At 45.2% G+C, this 17417-nt stretch overlaps 1 protein-coding gene across 1 annotated transcript in view; it reads left to right on the top strand.

Moving 5' to 3' along the window:
- Window positions 1-17417, top strand: part of NADSYN1 (NAD synthetase 1) — a 199914-nt gene that overhangs the window by 147224 nt on the left and 35273 nt on the right. Inside the window, exons 15-17 of the mRNA XM_085643580.1 lie at window positions 3558-3693; window positions 14376-14482; window positions 15541-15672. Of these exons, the coding sequence (XP_085499706.1) occupies window positions 3558-3693; window positions 14376-14482; window positions 15541-15672 (375 nt within the window). The remainder of the gene's footprint in view (window positions 1-3557; window positions 3694-14375; window positions 14483-15540; window positions 15673-17417) is intronic.

Below are 17417 nucleotides of genomic sequence, written 5' to 3'. Positions count from 1 at the left end.
GCCAGTGTTTGGTATCTAAACCAACTAAGCTGTCCAGCCCACTCTGTATCTCAGTGGGTAACCCTTTTTCAAGAATATTGTAGAAAAACTTGTGGGGCTGAGTTGGTCCACGGCTGTCCAGTTTCCTGTCCCCATCTTTCCCTAATTCTGTTTAGGGAATTGTTATGCTTTCTTCTGGCTTCATGGTCTCTGTTATTGGCCCGCCTACATCTGAGTGGTCAGGAAATATATTGCTCAAGGCAGTCCATATCCTGTGCTTGTACGTATTAAATACGGCCTCGTCATGCTGAGTATTTGTGATTGCTGAAATGTGAGCTTGGATGAACACATTGATTGTCTACTCCCCAATTAGCCTGCTTAACAGGCTGTTAATGTCACCTATCGCTAGGTTGATACCTAACGGTGTTTTTCTCGGAGCATCTATTCCATTTCTCTGTCCCATCCAGCAATGACGGCAACTTTATTCTCAACCCCTCTTTTTCCATCTGTGCCCATGGCACATATATAATGCCTGCCACGCCCTTCTGCATTAGCAGGCAAATTCTTATTCTAGGTGACTCTATGGGCTTCTCAATATAGCATTCCCACCTTACGAGGCATTGCTGCATATAGAGGAAGTCCCATAAGTTTCTTCCATTATTTCTGATGCAACACTCCGCTGCTGCCCTATCCTCTGGCTCAAATGATCCTTTCCTCGGCCAAGACCTGTTTTGGTTCTTCTTCTCAGTCCAAACTGCTAATAGGACTCAACAATGGTACGCAAAAGTCTTCCTCCTTTTTTGCTATTATCTCCCTCTGGGTTATTTTATCTCTCTTGTGCACCCGTGTGAAGCAGCACATATATCCTCGTTGCTGCTTCCCTCATGTGTAAGCACAGGTGCCATTTTGTTTTTCCTGCATCGCGGGTGGGTGAGTACCAGGCTGCCTTGTTCCTTTATTGCCTGGTCTGCCCCTCTCCTGTGTCAACAGGTTGGTGTGGCTCTGATTCCCGCTAGTAGACTTACATCTGCCTCCGATACTTCCCAGCACTGTGCACCTTTACCTGGTCCGGCTTCCCTCATGAAAAGAGGGTGCTGCCCTGTACTCTTGCGCGAACGCCTGTTGGCGTGCCCTTTCTCTCTCGAGCATCAGTACACGCCTTTCTTCCTAGTGCTGTATGAACTGTATCCTTTGCTCTGAGCTACGCGCTGCTTTCATTGACCTGCCTTCACCTTCGGATTCACACTCCATTTCCTCATCCGCTACCTGGGCAAACCCTATGGACCCACTCTGGTCATTGGTTCACGGGGGACTGGAGCGCCCTTCATCTCCCAAGTTCGCTGAGTCACTATCGAGAACTGCCATAAATTATCCTGACACTATTTGGAATTCCCTTCCCCTGGAATTCCCTTCCCCTGGAATTGAAAAGGAATACAGAGTTATTAGCCTTCAGGAAAACACTCAAAACGTGGCTTTTTAGCTAATAACTCTATCCTCTTTGCCACTGCATTCTCCTCTCTGAGTCAGCGCAAAGACACCCTTGGGTATTAGATGTGCTTTACAAAGTGCATTTTCATTTAATTTCTTTTCATATTGTGCTCGCCTGATGCAGCGTACTAGGGGGGTTTACTTATTTTAGAAGTGTCACATATTGAGCTTTGTAGCTGGGGAGCTGAGCGTTTGGGGACCTTCCCTAGGGACTTTTGCTACGCTGAAGGTGTCTGGGCTCGCTTGCTTTTGGTTTTCTCTGTCTTAGACCTAACTGTCCCTTTCTCGGTGTGGGGCTTGTCGGCTTCCACTATTGGATTTGAATAATCTAATGCACGGGGAGCTGGTGTGATAACATCCATCCCTGCATATGGTGGGGGAGGGATGGTTGCTCACTATCTGCATTGTTAGGCTACCAGGTTTAGCTTCTTCAAAGTGGGCCCATAATTCTAACATTCACTCTTTTTTTTGTCTTTCTTTTGTCCTGCATATTTAGTCTTTATTTGGTTTGGTTATAACTGTGACAAATATTCCCTACTTAGGCCAGAGAAATTAATGTGGATGCCTTTGTGTGTAAATGCCACTCTTGGCAAAACTTATTAATTCTCTTTTTGGGGAACCTAGTTTCCATCTGCTTCAATGGGAAATCCATGGTAATTTTAGTAATTTGGATAAATACAATTCAAGTGAAAGTTTTTGTAGTTTTGTCTACAATATTTGTATCAAACAGTTCGACTGAACATTTTTTTTTTTAAAAACAAGATAAAAATGCATATGTAGTATTATAACATTGGGCGAATATGTTACAATTGTATCTACACGATCTCAGTCTTTTCACATAATACAATTTGCAATCAATCGATATAACATCACATACATAATTGAGTTTAAAAATAGTTGACAGAAAAAATGACTTTGTCAAAACATTAGTACACTCACAGCATAAGTTATCCTCTAAAAAGCGAAGGCTTGCGTGGAATACGTTCCTAAGTGAGCTGGATAGCCTGCCAGTATCCGCTCCTAGACAAAGGTGGTAATCCTAGAAACTATATCATTATAACTCGGGGAATCACCGGCCCCTCTTGGCCACACACATGTACAATTTTTCCCTTTGTCTGAATTCCACCCTATTAAACGCCCAGGGTCCAAGTTAGATGTACCTTCCACACTCCTTCCAGATATTAAGGGTGTTGAGAAACTGAGCACTGAGTAAACTTTGAACTAATAAACTATGAGACTGAGGGTATCAGCTCTGTCCTGTTAGGATAGCTATGCCGCAAAAATCTGCATCTTGGGAGTTATCAAGGGCTATCTTCACCTAAGCTAGCGTACTCCGATATCGAGCAAAGGTGACTTCTGTGGGATCGCTTCCAAGGCCGCCTTACCACTTATTCAGTTAGGACATAGAAAATGGGAAATATGCCAAACCCTGCCTGTGGCACAAGTGCTAAGATTGTTTTTTTACGCTTCTCCCTAGGTTACCAAATGCACTAAACTGTGTTTGAGGTCCTAATGTAGTCTCTTAGACTGTGACGGCTGCTTCAGGACGGACCTCCGCCCGAGGATCCAACAGAACTTCCAATCAATTCCGGTGTCTGCCCACTTTTCTTGCCAGAGCGTTGGCACTCCAGCTAGCCACCCTCCCACCTCTGACCTATCAATTAGTAGTCCCAGGTCAAGGTCTTAGGGCCTGCTTGACTACTTATTTGCGAGTCGAGGTTTATGTGGAGTTCACAACGTTTGAATAAGGATGAGATTTCATTTTCATTGATGAATGCATCGATTTCCATATTAACAATATCCATTCCTAGAATAAAAAGACCTGCCTCAGTGTGTGATCCTTCTACTGGCGATCCTCCAAGCTTTGGAGCATGCGCCCTCTGAATATAGGAAATCAAGACTTGGCTTTTTGTGTGGGTTTTCTATGCTTTCTCCTGTTTCGTTCTCTGTTTAAGAGTCGGGACGCCCTTGTAGGATATTTGTTGGGCTATATTAATATTTCATGCCTTCATTCTTTCAAAGGACAATACATTTTACCTTCATTAATAATGGTCTAAATGCATTATTTGCTTTTTTCATTTTTTCCCCAGTTGTCATTTGAATGTGAACATAGACGGGGTGGTGAAGGCTGTAACAACCATTTTTAGCATGGTGACGGGAAAGGTCCCGTTGTTCCGAGTCCACGGTGGGAGCAGCAGAGAGAACCTGGCACTACAGAACATACAGGTATTGCCACAACTGGTGTGTCTCAGTTTCAGCATGGGTGTGTGCGTAGGTCCCAGATGAGATTAATTTGATTTCTTTCCAGTATAGAGCCTGTATCTTGCATCTGATTCAGGAACTGTGTGGCAGCTTAAAACTTTCTCAGCATTGTTTCTTAATATCTACAGATCAAAGTAATTTCTTGCTAAGATGATTTTGTGTGCGTTAAAAACAGTTAAATAAAATGTGTTGTTTCTCATCCGGCCTTTCCAAACATAAATTGCAATGCCCGTGTTGTCTCTTCCAGAAGTAAGAGGGAAATACAACAATCGAGTCACATTCTTACTTGATACATTCACAAACCATGTGTTTTAGTTCTATAGAATTGTCTGTATTATGTATACCATGTTTGTGCCGAGCCCTCCTTCCAGATAGAGATTGGCTAGTACCAATGCCCTATGGCTGATCTTGTTAGCAGGACAGGAGAACGAGCTTCATGAAGCAAAGTGATCGGGTTTCAGAACGCAAAATGTCGTTTAGTATGTACTAAACACATTTTGCAAGGCAAAAAATACTTTTTGACAGTGGAGGCCCCTCCCCTAAGGTGGAGTAGCATCGCCCCACTGCCTCGGAGCAGCAAAAGAAAGGAAAAAATGAAATGTTAATAGCTAATGTTATTATCATTGTATTTTGTCCTCCTGCTGCGGCAGCTTGCGTGAGGTGGGGCTGAAGAGCAGGGGAGGAGGGTTGGCCCCCGCCCGTACCAGTCATGCGCACTTTCCCCTTCTCCATTTATTGTGAGTAACCCCTCCTCCCCCAACCCCCCCCCCCCCCCCCCCCAACCGACTGCTGCTTTGAGGCAGCAGCCGCAACATTTTTTCGACTCACAAAAGTGTTTTAGTGGCCCATACCACATCGCAATTAGGAAGTGGTGTGAAAGGGTTTACCCTCCTAATGGAGATTTTGTAGGCCATGTATCAATAGTTTGCTCCATAATTGTAGTTGCAAAACATTGATCGGTTATAGGTTCCCTGAAGGAGATGGTAACTGATTCGTAAAGGGGAAGGAGTTCCCCTTCAACACCTTCCCTGTGTGTGAAGTGCCAGGTGACCTACTTGGAGCTAGACAGTGGTAAAGGATACCGTTCTTGTTCCCCAGGACGGTTTAGCAAATCTGAAACTTTTTTTTAAAGTACTGATTTGTTTATGGAACACAGACTGCTTAAAAAAACCAAGATTCTCGTTTGGGAATGTAAACACAGGGATGGTGGTTCTGCTGTTCCTTGCTGGCCAGTGTTGGAAGCCAGTCAAAGGATGGCAAATAGTGGGCTGCCTAAATAATATTCATCAGACCACTAGGGTTTGGCGCATAATAGTTAATGCAAACCCCTCCCACCTGCTTCTGAAGTGGTAGAAGTTGTTGTGCTGGAATCGGAATGATAATCACATTTAAATCTGATAGAGACATCTAGCTGCAGATTCCCTACATTTGAATTCTCCTCCCGTGCCAGACTGGATTCAGACATTTTTTCAGCAGGACCTCTGTGTGCCGGTAGAGGGCATTGTGTGGCTCGATTGCAACGTCATCTATCGGAAGTGATGTCGATGGAGTCTAGATAAGACCCCCCTATGCGCTGACATCAGTTTCTTTTTTTCCGCGCTTCCAATGATGATCCTGAGCGGTTCCTCAGGCTGTTTTTTGGCTTGTTTCATTAATTTTTTTATCAAAGGTACAGTGTGCCTCTTTCTTCTTTCTCATGTATTCTGTGTTCAAACCTTGTGGGTCCTGATTATGCCACAGAGGCTAAGCGTTTCCGTCATCCTCTCCCAGCCTTCGGGTGAGGAATCGGCGCAAAAGTCCACCCTGCACCTCTCTGATTTTCCTGGAGCTGGGACGACTTTGGGCTCGATGCGGGAGTATTATAATTCCCGCCGGCGCCATGACATCTTTGGACCTCTACCTCCCTCTGGTGCACCTCGAGCCCCTAGGAAGTGGCAGGTGTCCTCACGGAATCCTCACCCACGGTTCGCCCACGGCATCCACTAGGCCCTCTGGATCCGTAGTAGTAACCGTATCGGCTCGGGTGCACAGCCCTTCCCGATTCCCACCTGCGATGCCGGAGTCCGGTCAGCTGACACTAATCACTTTTTCCAAAACTACTCCACACAGATGCGAGAGGGCGTCCGGTGTGGCACCGGTAGTACCATCGGTCTCAGACACCTTCCATCCTCCTTCCACACTCCTCCTCTTACACAGCCCCTTGCTGTTTTCCCAATGGCAGACCAGGCTTTTGGAGGTGAAAGAGAGGAGCTGGGGTTTATGGACTGCGTCCTTGTGTGTGATGTAACTGATGCTCGTGTATAGCCCTGCAATGCTTCCAGGTCGAGTTTGCGCTATATAAAGCTGCAAAACAAATAAAATCTTCGGAGTCAATCCTCCTAAACAAGCATTTGCAATGCAATAGGTCTCGCATTTACGCGAGTTTAAGCCATTGGCCTTGTAAATAACAATTTGTTTTACTTATGTTTTAAAAACCAAAACATAAATAGAGGCATTATCATTTACAATGCCGATAGCGCAAACTTGCTTAAATGCAAGACCTATTGCAAATGGTAGGCATCACGGACAACGGGGGAGGGGGGGCATGGACAACAGGGGGGTGGGGGGTAAAGAAGGCGCGACAAGGGGAGGGGGGGGGGGGGTAAAGAAGGCACGGACAACAGGAGGGAGGGCGGGGTTGTAAAGAAGGCACCAAAGCATGTCTTGCCTGCAGTAGGAGAAACTGGATAAAGAAAATAGTGTTCACAGTTTAAATAATACGTACCGTGTAACAACCGAAGTAAAGGGGCCAGTCGCCATGGGAGGTGACAGATGAAGAGGAGGCGGTACTAAGGTGAGACTAACAAGCCTATTTACAAATTAGAAGCCAGCATTAGGACAGACAATGACACAAGTACCAACGGCAAATACGGGCGAGGCTTCTATTCCCTACTCCACTACAGCCGATCGCCAGAGCAGCGTTTGCATGCGGGCTCAGGATCGACCTCAAAAACTGTTAAATTTATTTGTTGAATTCTCCTGAACTAAAATCTTTTATTTGCATTTTTTTTAACTTCTATGTGCTGAATGGCAGAGATTGCTGCATAACACTAGGTTCTTTTATAGTAACCAGTGAAAAGTAGCCTTTTCTAGCTCGATACTACTGGGAGAGAGAGGAGGTTCATTAGAGATTCGTTATATATTTCTTATGAAGTCTCTTCTCAGTAGCCCTCATTAGCAAATTATACTGTGCAATCCACCAACTTAGTTTATAGTTTATGTAAATTGCGTCCCATATTAAATCAGTCGGCTTTGTGCTGTCGTCCTATGAAAGAGGAACTCTGAGCTGCTGTGTTTGACAGGGTAGAAGGTTGGAGCTTAGTCCTGTTCTGTCACATGTCCTACAGAGCAAGACATGTGACTCACTTCCTTGCTATTCCAGAATGTTGTGACATCTCTGCATGTCCATGCAATGCAGGCCGAGTGGAGGCCAAACGAGAACAGCCTTTGGCAAAGCCAATAAGTCTGGCATTAGAATGCTGCTGCAAGAAATGCATCTTTTTACATTTTGTTATTGCAATCATAATTGCAAATGTGGCCACTATAGGCTTCTAATAAAAATATTAAATTTAAAATAACACTAATGTGGCTCTTTTACTAGCAATGTTTCTTGAATAAACCACAAGCTTTTTATGTGTGCCATGCTTTTCACTAATATTTTTTTTGTGACGGTGACAAGCAGTCATCACCCAACTATGCAGCCAGTCTGCAAGCAGCTTCAGTACCACTTAAACACTTTATAACAGCAATATCAAACAGGAGACGGGAAAAATTCACTGTCTAACTGGGCAGGCAAAATAAATGGGAATTTTTAATATCCAAAAATGAAAAAGATCAAATTTTTAAAGAACTGTCTCTGAGGAGGAAGGTTTTCGGTAGAGCCTACTTGACAGTGCATGTGCTGTGTGGTGTGAGACATATTGTGGGCTTATAGGGACATACAGGGGCGTACAGCTCGCCCATTGGTTGGCTTTCCTTTCACTGTAATTTGCCTGCTTTTGATTCGTGGCACAGCTTGTCAATCTTGTAAGTCCTTCCACTGAAGCATAACCTCTTTACCATCTCTTTTGATTGGCTGGCTTCTATGCTGCCACTACTTGTTTTTGTGTGTTTTTTGGGGGGTTACATACTCCATGGGGATGTTTTCCATGTGTTATCCACGTGTAATACTCTCCCCCTGCGCTCTGTGTTGCTTCCTGGCATTCATGTGGTTCTTCCCACACATGTTAAGCTCGGCCTCATTTATCACCCCTTGCTGTTTTCTCTCCCATGTGCTTCTCCCCCTGCCGCTCCATGTTGCTCTCCTGCCCGTTACTTTTCCTCCTGCACCCTCCTTCTTTCTCACCTGGTGCTTCCCCTCCCCAGGCTCTTTTCCTTCCCCATACCCGCGCCCTCCTCTCTTGCCTGTTGCTTCTCCTCCCCACCCCCACCTTACGTGTTGTTTCTCCTGCGGAACCCTCTTTCTCACTCACTATTTCTGCACCCCACCCTTCATGGTGCTTCTGTCCCCCATGCATTGCTGCCCCCTCACCGGTGTGCCCTCTATGTTGCTTCCCCACCCCAAACACCCATGTTATTTCCTTCCACTCTGGTCCTCTGTGCTGCTCCTCTCTGCCTGGGCTTATAAAAACACAGCTTTCACAATATATATTTTTTTAACTGATCCAAAACAAAAATGTAAAAAATTGTTCACTTCTTTGTGTTTGCAGTTGCATGTGTGGTATAGCCACCTATAAAAAGACGTGACCACCATATCCTGGTGCCCTTTTTTTAACTTTGTTTTTTTTGCCAAAGCTACACAGCCTTGGTGATGTTAGACAGCGAGTCTAAAAAAACATTGGCAAAGCAAATGGGTCCTAAAGTCGAGACCTATTGACTTTGCTAGTGCTTGTTTTAAAAGAACATGAACAATGTGCACAAGTTTTGTGCAGTCAAAGTGAAGCAAACCAGTGGGTAAAGTGGGGTGATCGAGTGCCCCTTGCTGTATGCAAAGTGTGAGTAACAGTCCAATAGCCCAATGGGTAAAGCCTGCTGACAAAAAACCACTAATAGACATGTGTGATTTTTAAAAACATTTTTTTTTTAAATGTATTTTTGTTTGTGGAAAACCGTGGTCTGGTGAGAGAGCTAGAGCAGTCTCAAAGGCCAGACTTAAAAACAAACCATTAACTATTGCAAATAGCAGCAGAGGTGCAATACAACCAGCACTGAACCCCTCCCTCGCTCCACGAATTGTGGTTAGTAAATGAGCTTGTCATGTGCTACAACAGACAGCCAGACAGCACTCCAGCGGCAGAAAGTGCAATCGTGGACATTGTCCAAGGACAGAGCCATTGTTAACATCTGTATTTCCTCTATGTAAAATGCTTTGGACGTTTTTATGATGGCGGCTGCTGAACTTTGAAAGCGGTTGGGCATAAATACCTTCCTCAAATTAGACCGAGCAAAACTTACTATCAAAGGGTCGGGAGTGCTCTCACCTTTGAGAAAACGCTAACATAAAAATAAGGGCTAGTTGGAACATTTTACAACACATTTTTTTTTTTTAATGGGGAAAAGTAGATTCTGAAAAGGCACTGATGATATAATACGTTTGGAGAGCCCAGATGATGTCATGGATGACGCTTTATATCTGGGTGTGCCAGTATCTCCCCAAGAACAGTTTTTCAAGAATGATTGTGATTGTGATTAGGCACGGCTGAGCACATTCCCTTGACCAGACACATACTTGCATGCACATATGTGATGGGCATACTCAGAGTCATACCTGTACAACCGTAAACACAGACGGAGATACACACATACATAAATTCAACATTTGACTCCACAACTTACCCACTGCCTCCCTGCGGGTGACAGCAGCGTCTGCGGTTCATCATCTTTAGCTTACACACATCTGCAGGTTCACCCCTCATTCCCCTCACAAGAGAGCTCAGTGACTGATATTCTTGCACTTGAAGTACGCATGGGGGTTCCATTCACCCTAAGAGGTGCTCTGAGCCTTTGACGCTCTCACATGAGTATTCCTCCTTGCAGTGGTCTCTGTTTGCTCCCATACTCTGACTAAAGCCCAGAGCAAGAATGTAAAACAACTATGATCTTCACACTCTGGAGCCGCCATTGCATCCTTAGGGCGGGTTTCAAGCGTGTCTTCACTTCCTGAAAAGGGATGTCACTAAGTGCAAGCATGCTGATCCATAAGAACCAAAATAGAGGTGTGCCTAGGGTCAAACTACATCAGTGTCCACATGAGGCAAAATCAATTGCAAATGAAAACTAAAATATCATTGTCATGTATCACACACTCTCAAATCTCACTGTTGTGCTCTCCCTAGTTTGCACACATGCGTAGTGTGCACAACTGATTAATATGGATTATTTATGAATGGACTTGCCCAGGCCTCCATTAGTAGTTATCACATTTATGGGCCTGCCTCATGCATAACTTCACAACTGAACATCATCTATTTCTCTGCTTGCTGGCTTTGTTTCCACTGATAGCTTTGGTCCCTTCGCTTGGCGTAATGCACCTCTGGACATTCAAACCTAATGAGATAACTTGCATATATGTGTGCTCCCCCACAGATCGCTTAAGAAGGTTTCACCCGCCTGCTGATAACCTCTTACGAGTTCCTTCACCCTCCGAGTCATGAAACAATCATACACATGCGTACACACAAGCAACTAGTAAAAGTCACATGCGCACTTCGGACTGTGTTAACTCACCCCTCTTCATATACACACATTCACACACACCTACACATCCACCTACCTCCCAGTCTCTAACCTCCAGCCTTCATCGTCCCCCTGCAGCAACACAATCAGAAAGGACAGTCACAGACCCTATGTACACTCACTAAAGGGGCCACTGTGACAGCAGTAGGCGCACCGAGGAGACCGTACCCTCACACACTCGGGAGTTGGCAAAGGTGCAATGCAGGAAACACATTTTACCAGCTATGAGAATGAAATACGGAGTAAATGTTCTGTATGGTACAGGACAAAAGGCTGATATTTAAACCAATATTCCCCAGATTATTACCCAAACTTAAAACCTTGACTACTATCATGAAGGCTGGAACACGGTCCCATGTGAAAAGACAAACGTATAATCATTCAAACAGTTCATCTGGTAAAACACCCCAAGACAATACCAGCACGAAACACTTAAAATGTCCACTGGTTCCTCCACGAGCCCGTCCACTGGTTCCTCCACGAGCCCGTCCACGAGCCCGTCCACTGGTTCCTCCACGAGCCCATCCACTGGTTCCTCCACGAGCCCGTCCACTGGTTCCTCCACGAGCCCGTCCACTGGTTCCTCCACGAGCCCGTCCACTGGTTCCTCCACGAGCCCGTCCACTGGTTCCTCCACGAGCCCGTCCACTGCTTCCTCCACGAGCCCGTCCACTGCTTCCTCCACGAGCCCATCCACTGGTTCCTCCACGAGCCCGTCCACTGGTTCCTCCACGAGCCCGTCCACTGGTTCCTCCACGAGCCCGTCCACTGGTTCCTCCACGAGCCCGTCCACTGGTTCCTCAACAAGCCCGTCCACTGGTTCCTCCACGAGCCCGTCCACTGGTTCCTCCAAGAGCCCGTCCACTGGTTCCTCCACGAGCCCGTCCACTGGTTCCTCCACGAGCCCGTCCACTGGTTCCTCCACGAGCCCGTCCACTGGTTCCTCCACGAGCCCGGGTACATCACGTCCAGGGCAGAAGGCACATTCTCATCATATTTGAAAGCATTTCTTTGGAGAACGGTGGCCCCTGCACCCCAATTCAGCAACAACCAAAAACAAGGCAGCAGCAGAGACCATTGGCAAGCACAACGTACGGTCTGGGCCCGGGAAACAGTGAGGCCTTTATCTGGTTCAGAAGAAAGATAAGAAAGTGACACACATACCACTTTATCAATAGCTCTACCGCTGTCTGACTGCGGGGAGCAGGGAGGGGAGGAGTTTGAGAGAGTGGGTGGGAGTTTTATTGTTAATCTCAGGAGGCTGCCCCATGATGAAGTAGTGTCACGCCCGTTTATGAAACGTGTTTGAGGGAACAATCTAGTCCCAAAAGAGGGCAGTCAACAGCTTTTTAATGTGTTTCACCAAGACTGTGAGACAAACAAGGAGGCTGACAGGACGAAATGCTAAGCTCACAAGGGCATGAAGCAAAATGAGCACATGTTCAGAAATTCATGCATAGCGCCCCCTCCTCTGGGTGCCAGAGACTGGTTACCCCCTAGGCCGGAGTTGCAGTTTCCCGGCCAGCACCATTGAAGGGTTACAAGAGCAAGCAATCATGGGGTCAAGGCGCACCACACTAAAGCAGATTTTGTTTCACCTAGACCACACTGGGAGACGCCTGCACTGCGAAATGTGCTCCAGACTTGTGTTGGATGCTAAAAAAAAAAGCATGCCGAGTTACAAATTAAAATGAAAGGTATTGATTTTTAAGCCTCCTTTTTTCTCTGGTCTGCTGTGCAATCACAATTCTTTGTTTTTTATTAATTTTGCAAATAGTGGGAACGAGAATGAAGTAAGAGTAGATGTTGGGTGCAAGATTGGATATCTGGTGTGAAAATGGATGTCAAGTACAAGACTTGATGCTAGCATGGAGAGTAGGTGTCGGTGAGTGTGGGGTTGGAAGAGGGTGGGTTTAGGTGTGGAGTTGGGAGTCTATATGAGTTGAGATAGTTGGTATGGAGGTGGGCCGTGGGTATCAGTTGAGCTTGTATGGATAGTTGGTGAGAGAGGAAAGGGCTAAGATCTGATCATTGTTGACAACAGTGGTGTTTGTTAGACGACGTGTTGGCACATAGGGGAATTGTAAATTCAACTGAGTAAAGTCGTGCAATAATAAATATTTGATTATTTCATACATTTTGTGAATTACAAAAGATTGTGATGTCTTTGTGCAGCTGATTTTTTACACCTCAAAATTGTTGCTTTCTGAAAACTTGAATTATGATATGCATTGTTGGCAGTGGCTGTAAATGACTCAATTTCTAAAAGTTTAGTCAGTAGCCCTGGACCCCAAACCTGTGAAGTAGCATGACTGTCTGTAAGAGTTGTATATCTAGACAGCCCCTGGACCACCTGTCGCCAGTGGCCTATACCCCCATCTCCTTGGGAGTACAGGCTGCAGAATATGACTGCTGAAAGGGCCCGCTGGGCCTTCCCGGTGACCTTCCAAAAGGGTTCACTTTCATTCCTCTCTCAGGCACAGCCAGCCCAGGGGATGGTCTGCAGAATCTGTCGAGAGACAGTGGCCTCAAAACTTGCCTTACAACTACTGCAAAAAGAATTTCCCATTCATTGGCAGTCCTGTAACCACAAACAAACCCTGCCCTGAAGAGGCCCTGCACAAAGAAATAGGGTATGGGTTGAAACACATAGAACGTCTGTGAGCACCAAGTTTCTTATAGATCAAGGCTGGAATACACACAGCAGTTGCATTTTGAAAGCAGCATTTTACTCAAAATAACACTCATTAGAAAGAACAGACTTTTAAGGCCCTCCTTAACAATGACTACTAAATTCTGATGTGCCTCGGAGAAAGTGTGAGCCAAAAGAAATAATTTCCAATACTCCTGGTATTTCCTTATTTCATGGTTTCACAGTCCAGCTCAGAATGGGCTGGGTTGTCGCCGCTCATGGAGTTGCAAGTAGCAAAGATACCGATACATTTGGGGGGGGGGGGGGGGGGGTGGAGGGGGTGTAAATACCAGGCAATTTTTCAGCCTACTCATAACGAGGACTCTTCTTACCCATTTAAAGGGAAATTGTGCTGAATAGAAGAGGGAACATTTTGTAAAACCATCACACTAATGCTCTCACAAATGGGAATGGATCACATGCATGCATATTCAGTGTGGTAAAAATGTATGCTTAAAGAAATAATTTATTAAGTTTTCATTTTACTTTTTGTGGATAAAATATTCAAATACAAAATGGTTTGAGTATTTGAGTGTTGTGAATTGTTTTTAGACTTAACCTTAATTTAATTTTCTTGTGTACTACTATATTTATTTGCACATATGCGAATGTCCTAATTTGTGTGTTAAATTTGTGAGATTGTCTACTGAATTATTATTGGACGGTTTAAGAATAACTGAGGTGATATATTAAATGGGAACTGAAAAACACCTAACGATGCAGCCTTTTAGTGCACAAAAGAAAATATGCATCATCCATGACTGCATAAGGGGCCGTTTGGACCAACAAGGGTAGCAATGAGGGTGATGGCAGGGGTAGGGAAGGGGCAACTTTTCAGAGAGCCCCCATTCAGCCCAATGCCAATGAATATCTGTGAGATATGGAAGACTGGGGCCCCTAGCCACATTCTTCAGGGGGTGGCCATCATTTTATGTTAACATCAGTTTAAAGAGGTCGGCTAGGACATGAAGAGGAAAGGTATAAAGATATTCATTTATGTTCCATTGATGTCAAAAGTATGGTTTATTTTCCTTTTCAGGGAATGTCACCTCCTTATATTTTTCCTGTTCAAACCGAGTTTTCCCCTCCATTGCCAACATGGGCTTAATCCATGTTAATTGTGTGAGCTCATGTGCCTGACACTAAGAGAGCTAAATCTCTTTCCACTTTTCCACCGCAGGCGAGGGTACGAATGGTCATCGCCTACCTCTTTGCTCAGCTGAGCCTCTGGTCACGTGGCATGCCTGGGGGTTTTCTAGTACTGGGATCAGCTAACGTGGACGAGAGGTGAGTAAGATCTTCTTGGGATTGTCCAGTGTGAGCAAGAGATGTGGATTTTTCCTCTTACGCCTCTGTCATTGAGATCGATTTGGATTACCTTTAGGAAATGGTCCATCATTGTTGCTTTACAGCTGGGTTTCCAAATTCACATCTGCAGTGACTCATTGCACTAGGAGGAATCTGTGGCAGTCCAGTTGTGAACGTGTATCACACAAGCCTGTATCCTACTAGACCAACAGAATACAAAACACAAAAAGGAGGGGGCTCATGCAAAGGTCATAGTTTGTTACAGAAGTATCACAGTTTTTGAAACCAATCACAGCGTACACCTTTACATTTTCAAATAAAGAATCTTTAACGTATAAGGTGTTTCAAAGTGTCGACGGCGTTTCGATCCATGTGGCTAGTGCGTGGATCATCATCAGGACAATGAGTAAATGCCTGAATCAATAGTGCCTTAGTATACCGGTTATGTAGTTTAATAAACATATAGATCAGTAGTGAAGTCTGTTATCCAAGTTAGATGCCGGAGGGTGTATGGGACACCTTCTGGGGTCTTATGGCTTGGTTGGATGCGGAGATCACCTCATACGGTAGGTGACGGGGACATGTATTCTTGAGTCTCTCTGTGTGTTCAGTACGCACAGCAGGTTGGATTAATCTTTGGAAATACCTACTATTGTACAGTGCACAGAGAAATAAACTGACGGGCCTGCGCTCAGCGGGAATTAATCAATAAAGAAACAAAGTAATTGTTCTTAGTTGCCTACAGATTTAAAACTGGCGCTATTGTGATAGTTTCTTGGATTCTGATTGCTCGATAAAGGTATATTTTGTCCTCAGGCAGTGAAAAAATGGGCAGATTCAGTAATTATAATTATGACAAGTATAATAGTGACCGCACTCTCAATATAAAAGGTGTGTGGCTCTGAGGTTGCTTCAGGGCACAGTTGGATATCTGAACAAAATTCTCGTATGATGTTATTTGCACTGCCACTTTTTGTACTGTCTTTTAATCCTAAGGTCCTCTTTCTGTTCTTCTGCTTGACGTCTCTCCTGTGCAGCCTTCGAGGATACTTGACCAAGTATGACTGCTCCAGTGCTGATCTTAACCCCATCGGCGGTATCAGTAAGACGGACCTACGGAGCTTCATAGAGTACTGCGTGGACCATTTCCAGCTCACGGCACTGAAAAGGTGAGTCTAGATGAAAGCCGTCGTGATGGTCGCGTTCAGCATCACTAAGTCTAATGACATCTCATCAAGGTTGCAAACACAAAGAGATGATGGACGGAGCGCTGAACCTTTTCAGACCCTCACCCCGTCACAGATCTGGGTGGAATCCATCATCGTTCTTTAGCTCACTTCGCCACCCCAGTTCAGACCCAGCTATATGCAAATCAGTCTTGACCCTGAGCTCATGGGAACAGTCCAGCCCGAACTGCCAAGCCAGGTCTTACCTGGACCGGAAACAAGCATCCTGGGACCGTTTTCGGGGTAACACCTCTCATCAGCCAATCCAGTGACAAAGTGAGCAAGGGACCCATATCTGGGCATACCCTGCCAACTTAGGGCGAACAAAGCACACACAAGCAGGCTAGCTTGAGTCAAGTAGCAAAGTGAGCAAGGGGCCCACAAAGTGAGCTAAAGAACTATGATGGATTCAACCCAGATCTGTAACTGGGAGTGAGTGTCTGAAAAGTTTCAGAGTTCCATCCATCATCTCCTTGTGTTTGCTTCGTAATGAAGGTTACTATTCTCCGCATCACTCCTAATCACTTGCTATCATTTGTAAGCTTGAGTTGGGAGAGGACATCATAGATTCTTAGTTGCAGTAATAGGAGCCCCAGGGCTTTTTGTAGCAAAGAATAACTACTCACTCAAGGTAAGGAAAAGCAACACAGGTGTAGCTCTTGGCATCGCTCTGCTGCATGGTCTCATTGTAGGCAAGGCCGGACTGGCTGTAGTGGGCACTGGGCGTTTCCCCGGTAGGCCGCCAGGGTGGGGGTCATTTTTGTTACCACGGGTCTGCAATATCGGCCACTCGTGTAACAAAATCGGCCAAACCGGCCTTTAAAAACAGCTGGGCTCACTACCCCTACCGGGGGTCGGCCAAGGAGTTTGCCAGGGCCGGTTTCTGTTCCCAGTCCGGCCCTTATTGTAGGGTTGTAAACAAAGGGGTTTATTTGCATTACGCTTTGTGTGTTCCTCATTCCCCTCTAAGGTTGTGCGGGGCATTTAATGTCTCAGTTGCTTAGTTTCTGGCCTGACCGATACCACCTTTTCCAGAGAATCGACAAATCCATGATAAGTGTAATACGGTTCAGGGCAGTTAAGAATAACACAAGTGAAATGTACAGGTTCACTAAGTAAGTAACGTGTTAGCTTCAAACATCTGACAAGGAGTTAGAAATGGCCGGGTGTGACTGGTCTATGCAGGGATGAGAGGAAGTCTTGACAAGTGTTTGTAGCTAATACCTTCCTTACTTAGTGAAAATGTACGTTGAATTTTACATGTCATGTTAAACAGGTTTTGGAGGACCACAGATGCCTGATTTAAGCGAGGATGAGCCTTTTCTGATGATGATCTCTGCTGTGAAAACCTCAACAAATGTGCGACATTGAAGAATCGGTTTAAAAGTGTTGTTTGCCAGATAATCGCCTCAAAATCCCTGCCCGAAGCACCACAACGGCAAGGCAAAGAATCTTTATTGGAAGGACCCTCAAAGATCTTTGCAAAGGTGTGTTCCCATGCTGTTCTCACAGGTTCTGATCTCTGAAGAAACTTTGGTGGGTCCCTGCGAGGGACCTACATGAAAGAACCTACAAGATGCTCTAATTATCAGATATGTCTGCGAGAGGACTCTGACAGAGAGCCAATGATCTTAGCTTGCTTCATGCCTAAGTCGACTCTGATCCTTAAAATCATATCACATATGGTG

Source organism: Triturus cristatus, chromosome 3_1, assembly GCF_964204655.1.
Source record: "Triturus cristatus chromosome 3_1, aTriCri1.1, whole genome shotgun sequence".
Classification (NCBI taxonomy): Eukaryota; Metazoa; Chordata; class Amphibia; order Caudata; family Salamandridae; genus Triturus; species Triturus cristatus.
The sequence above is the reverse complement of the archived record's forward strand: the minus strand, read 5'-3'. Positions and strand labels throughout refer to the sequence as shown.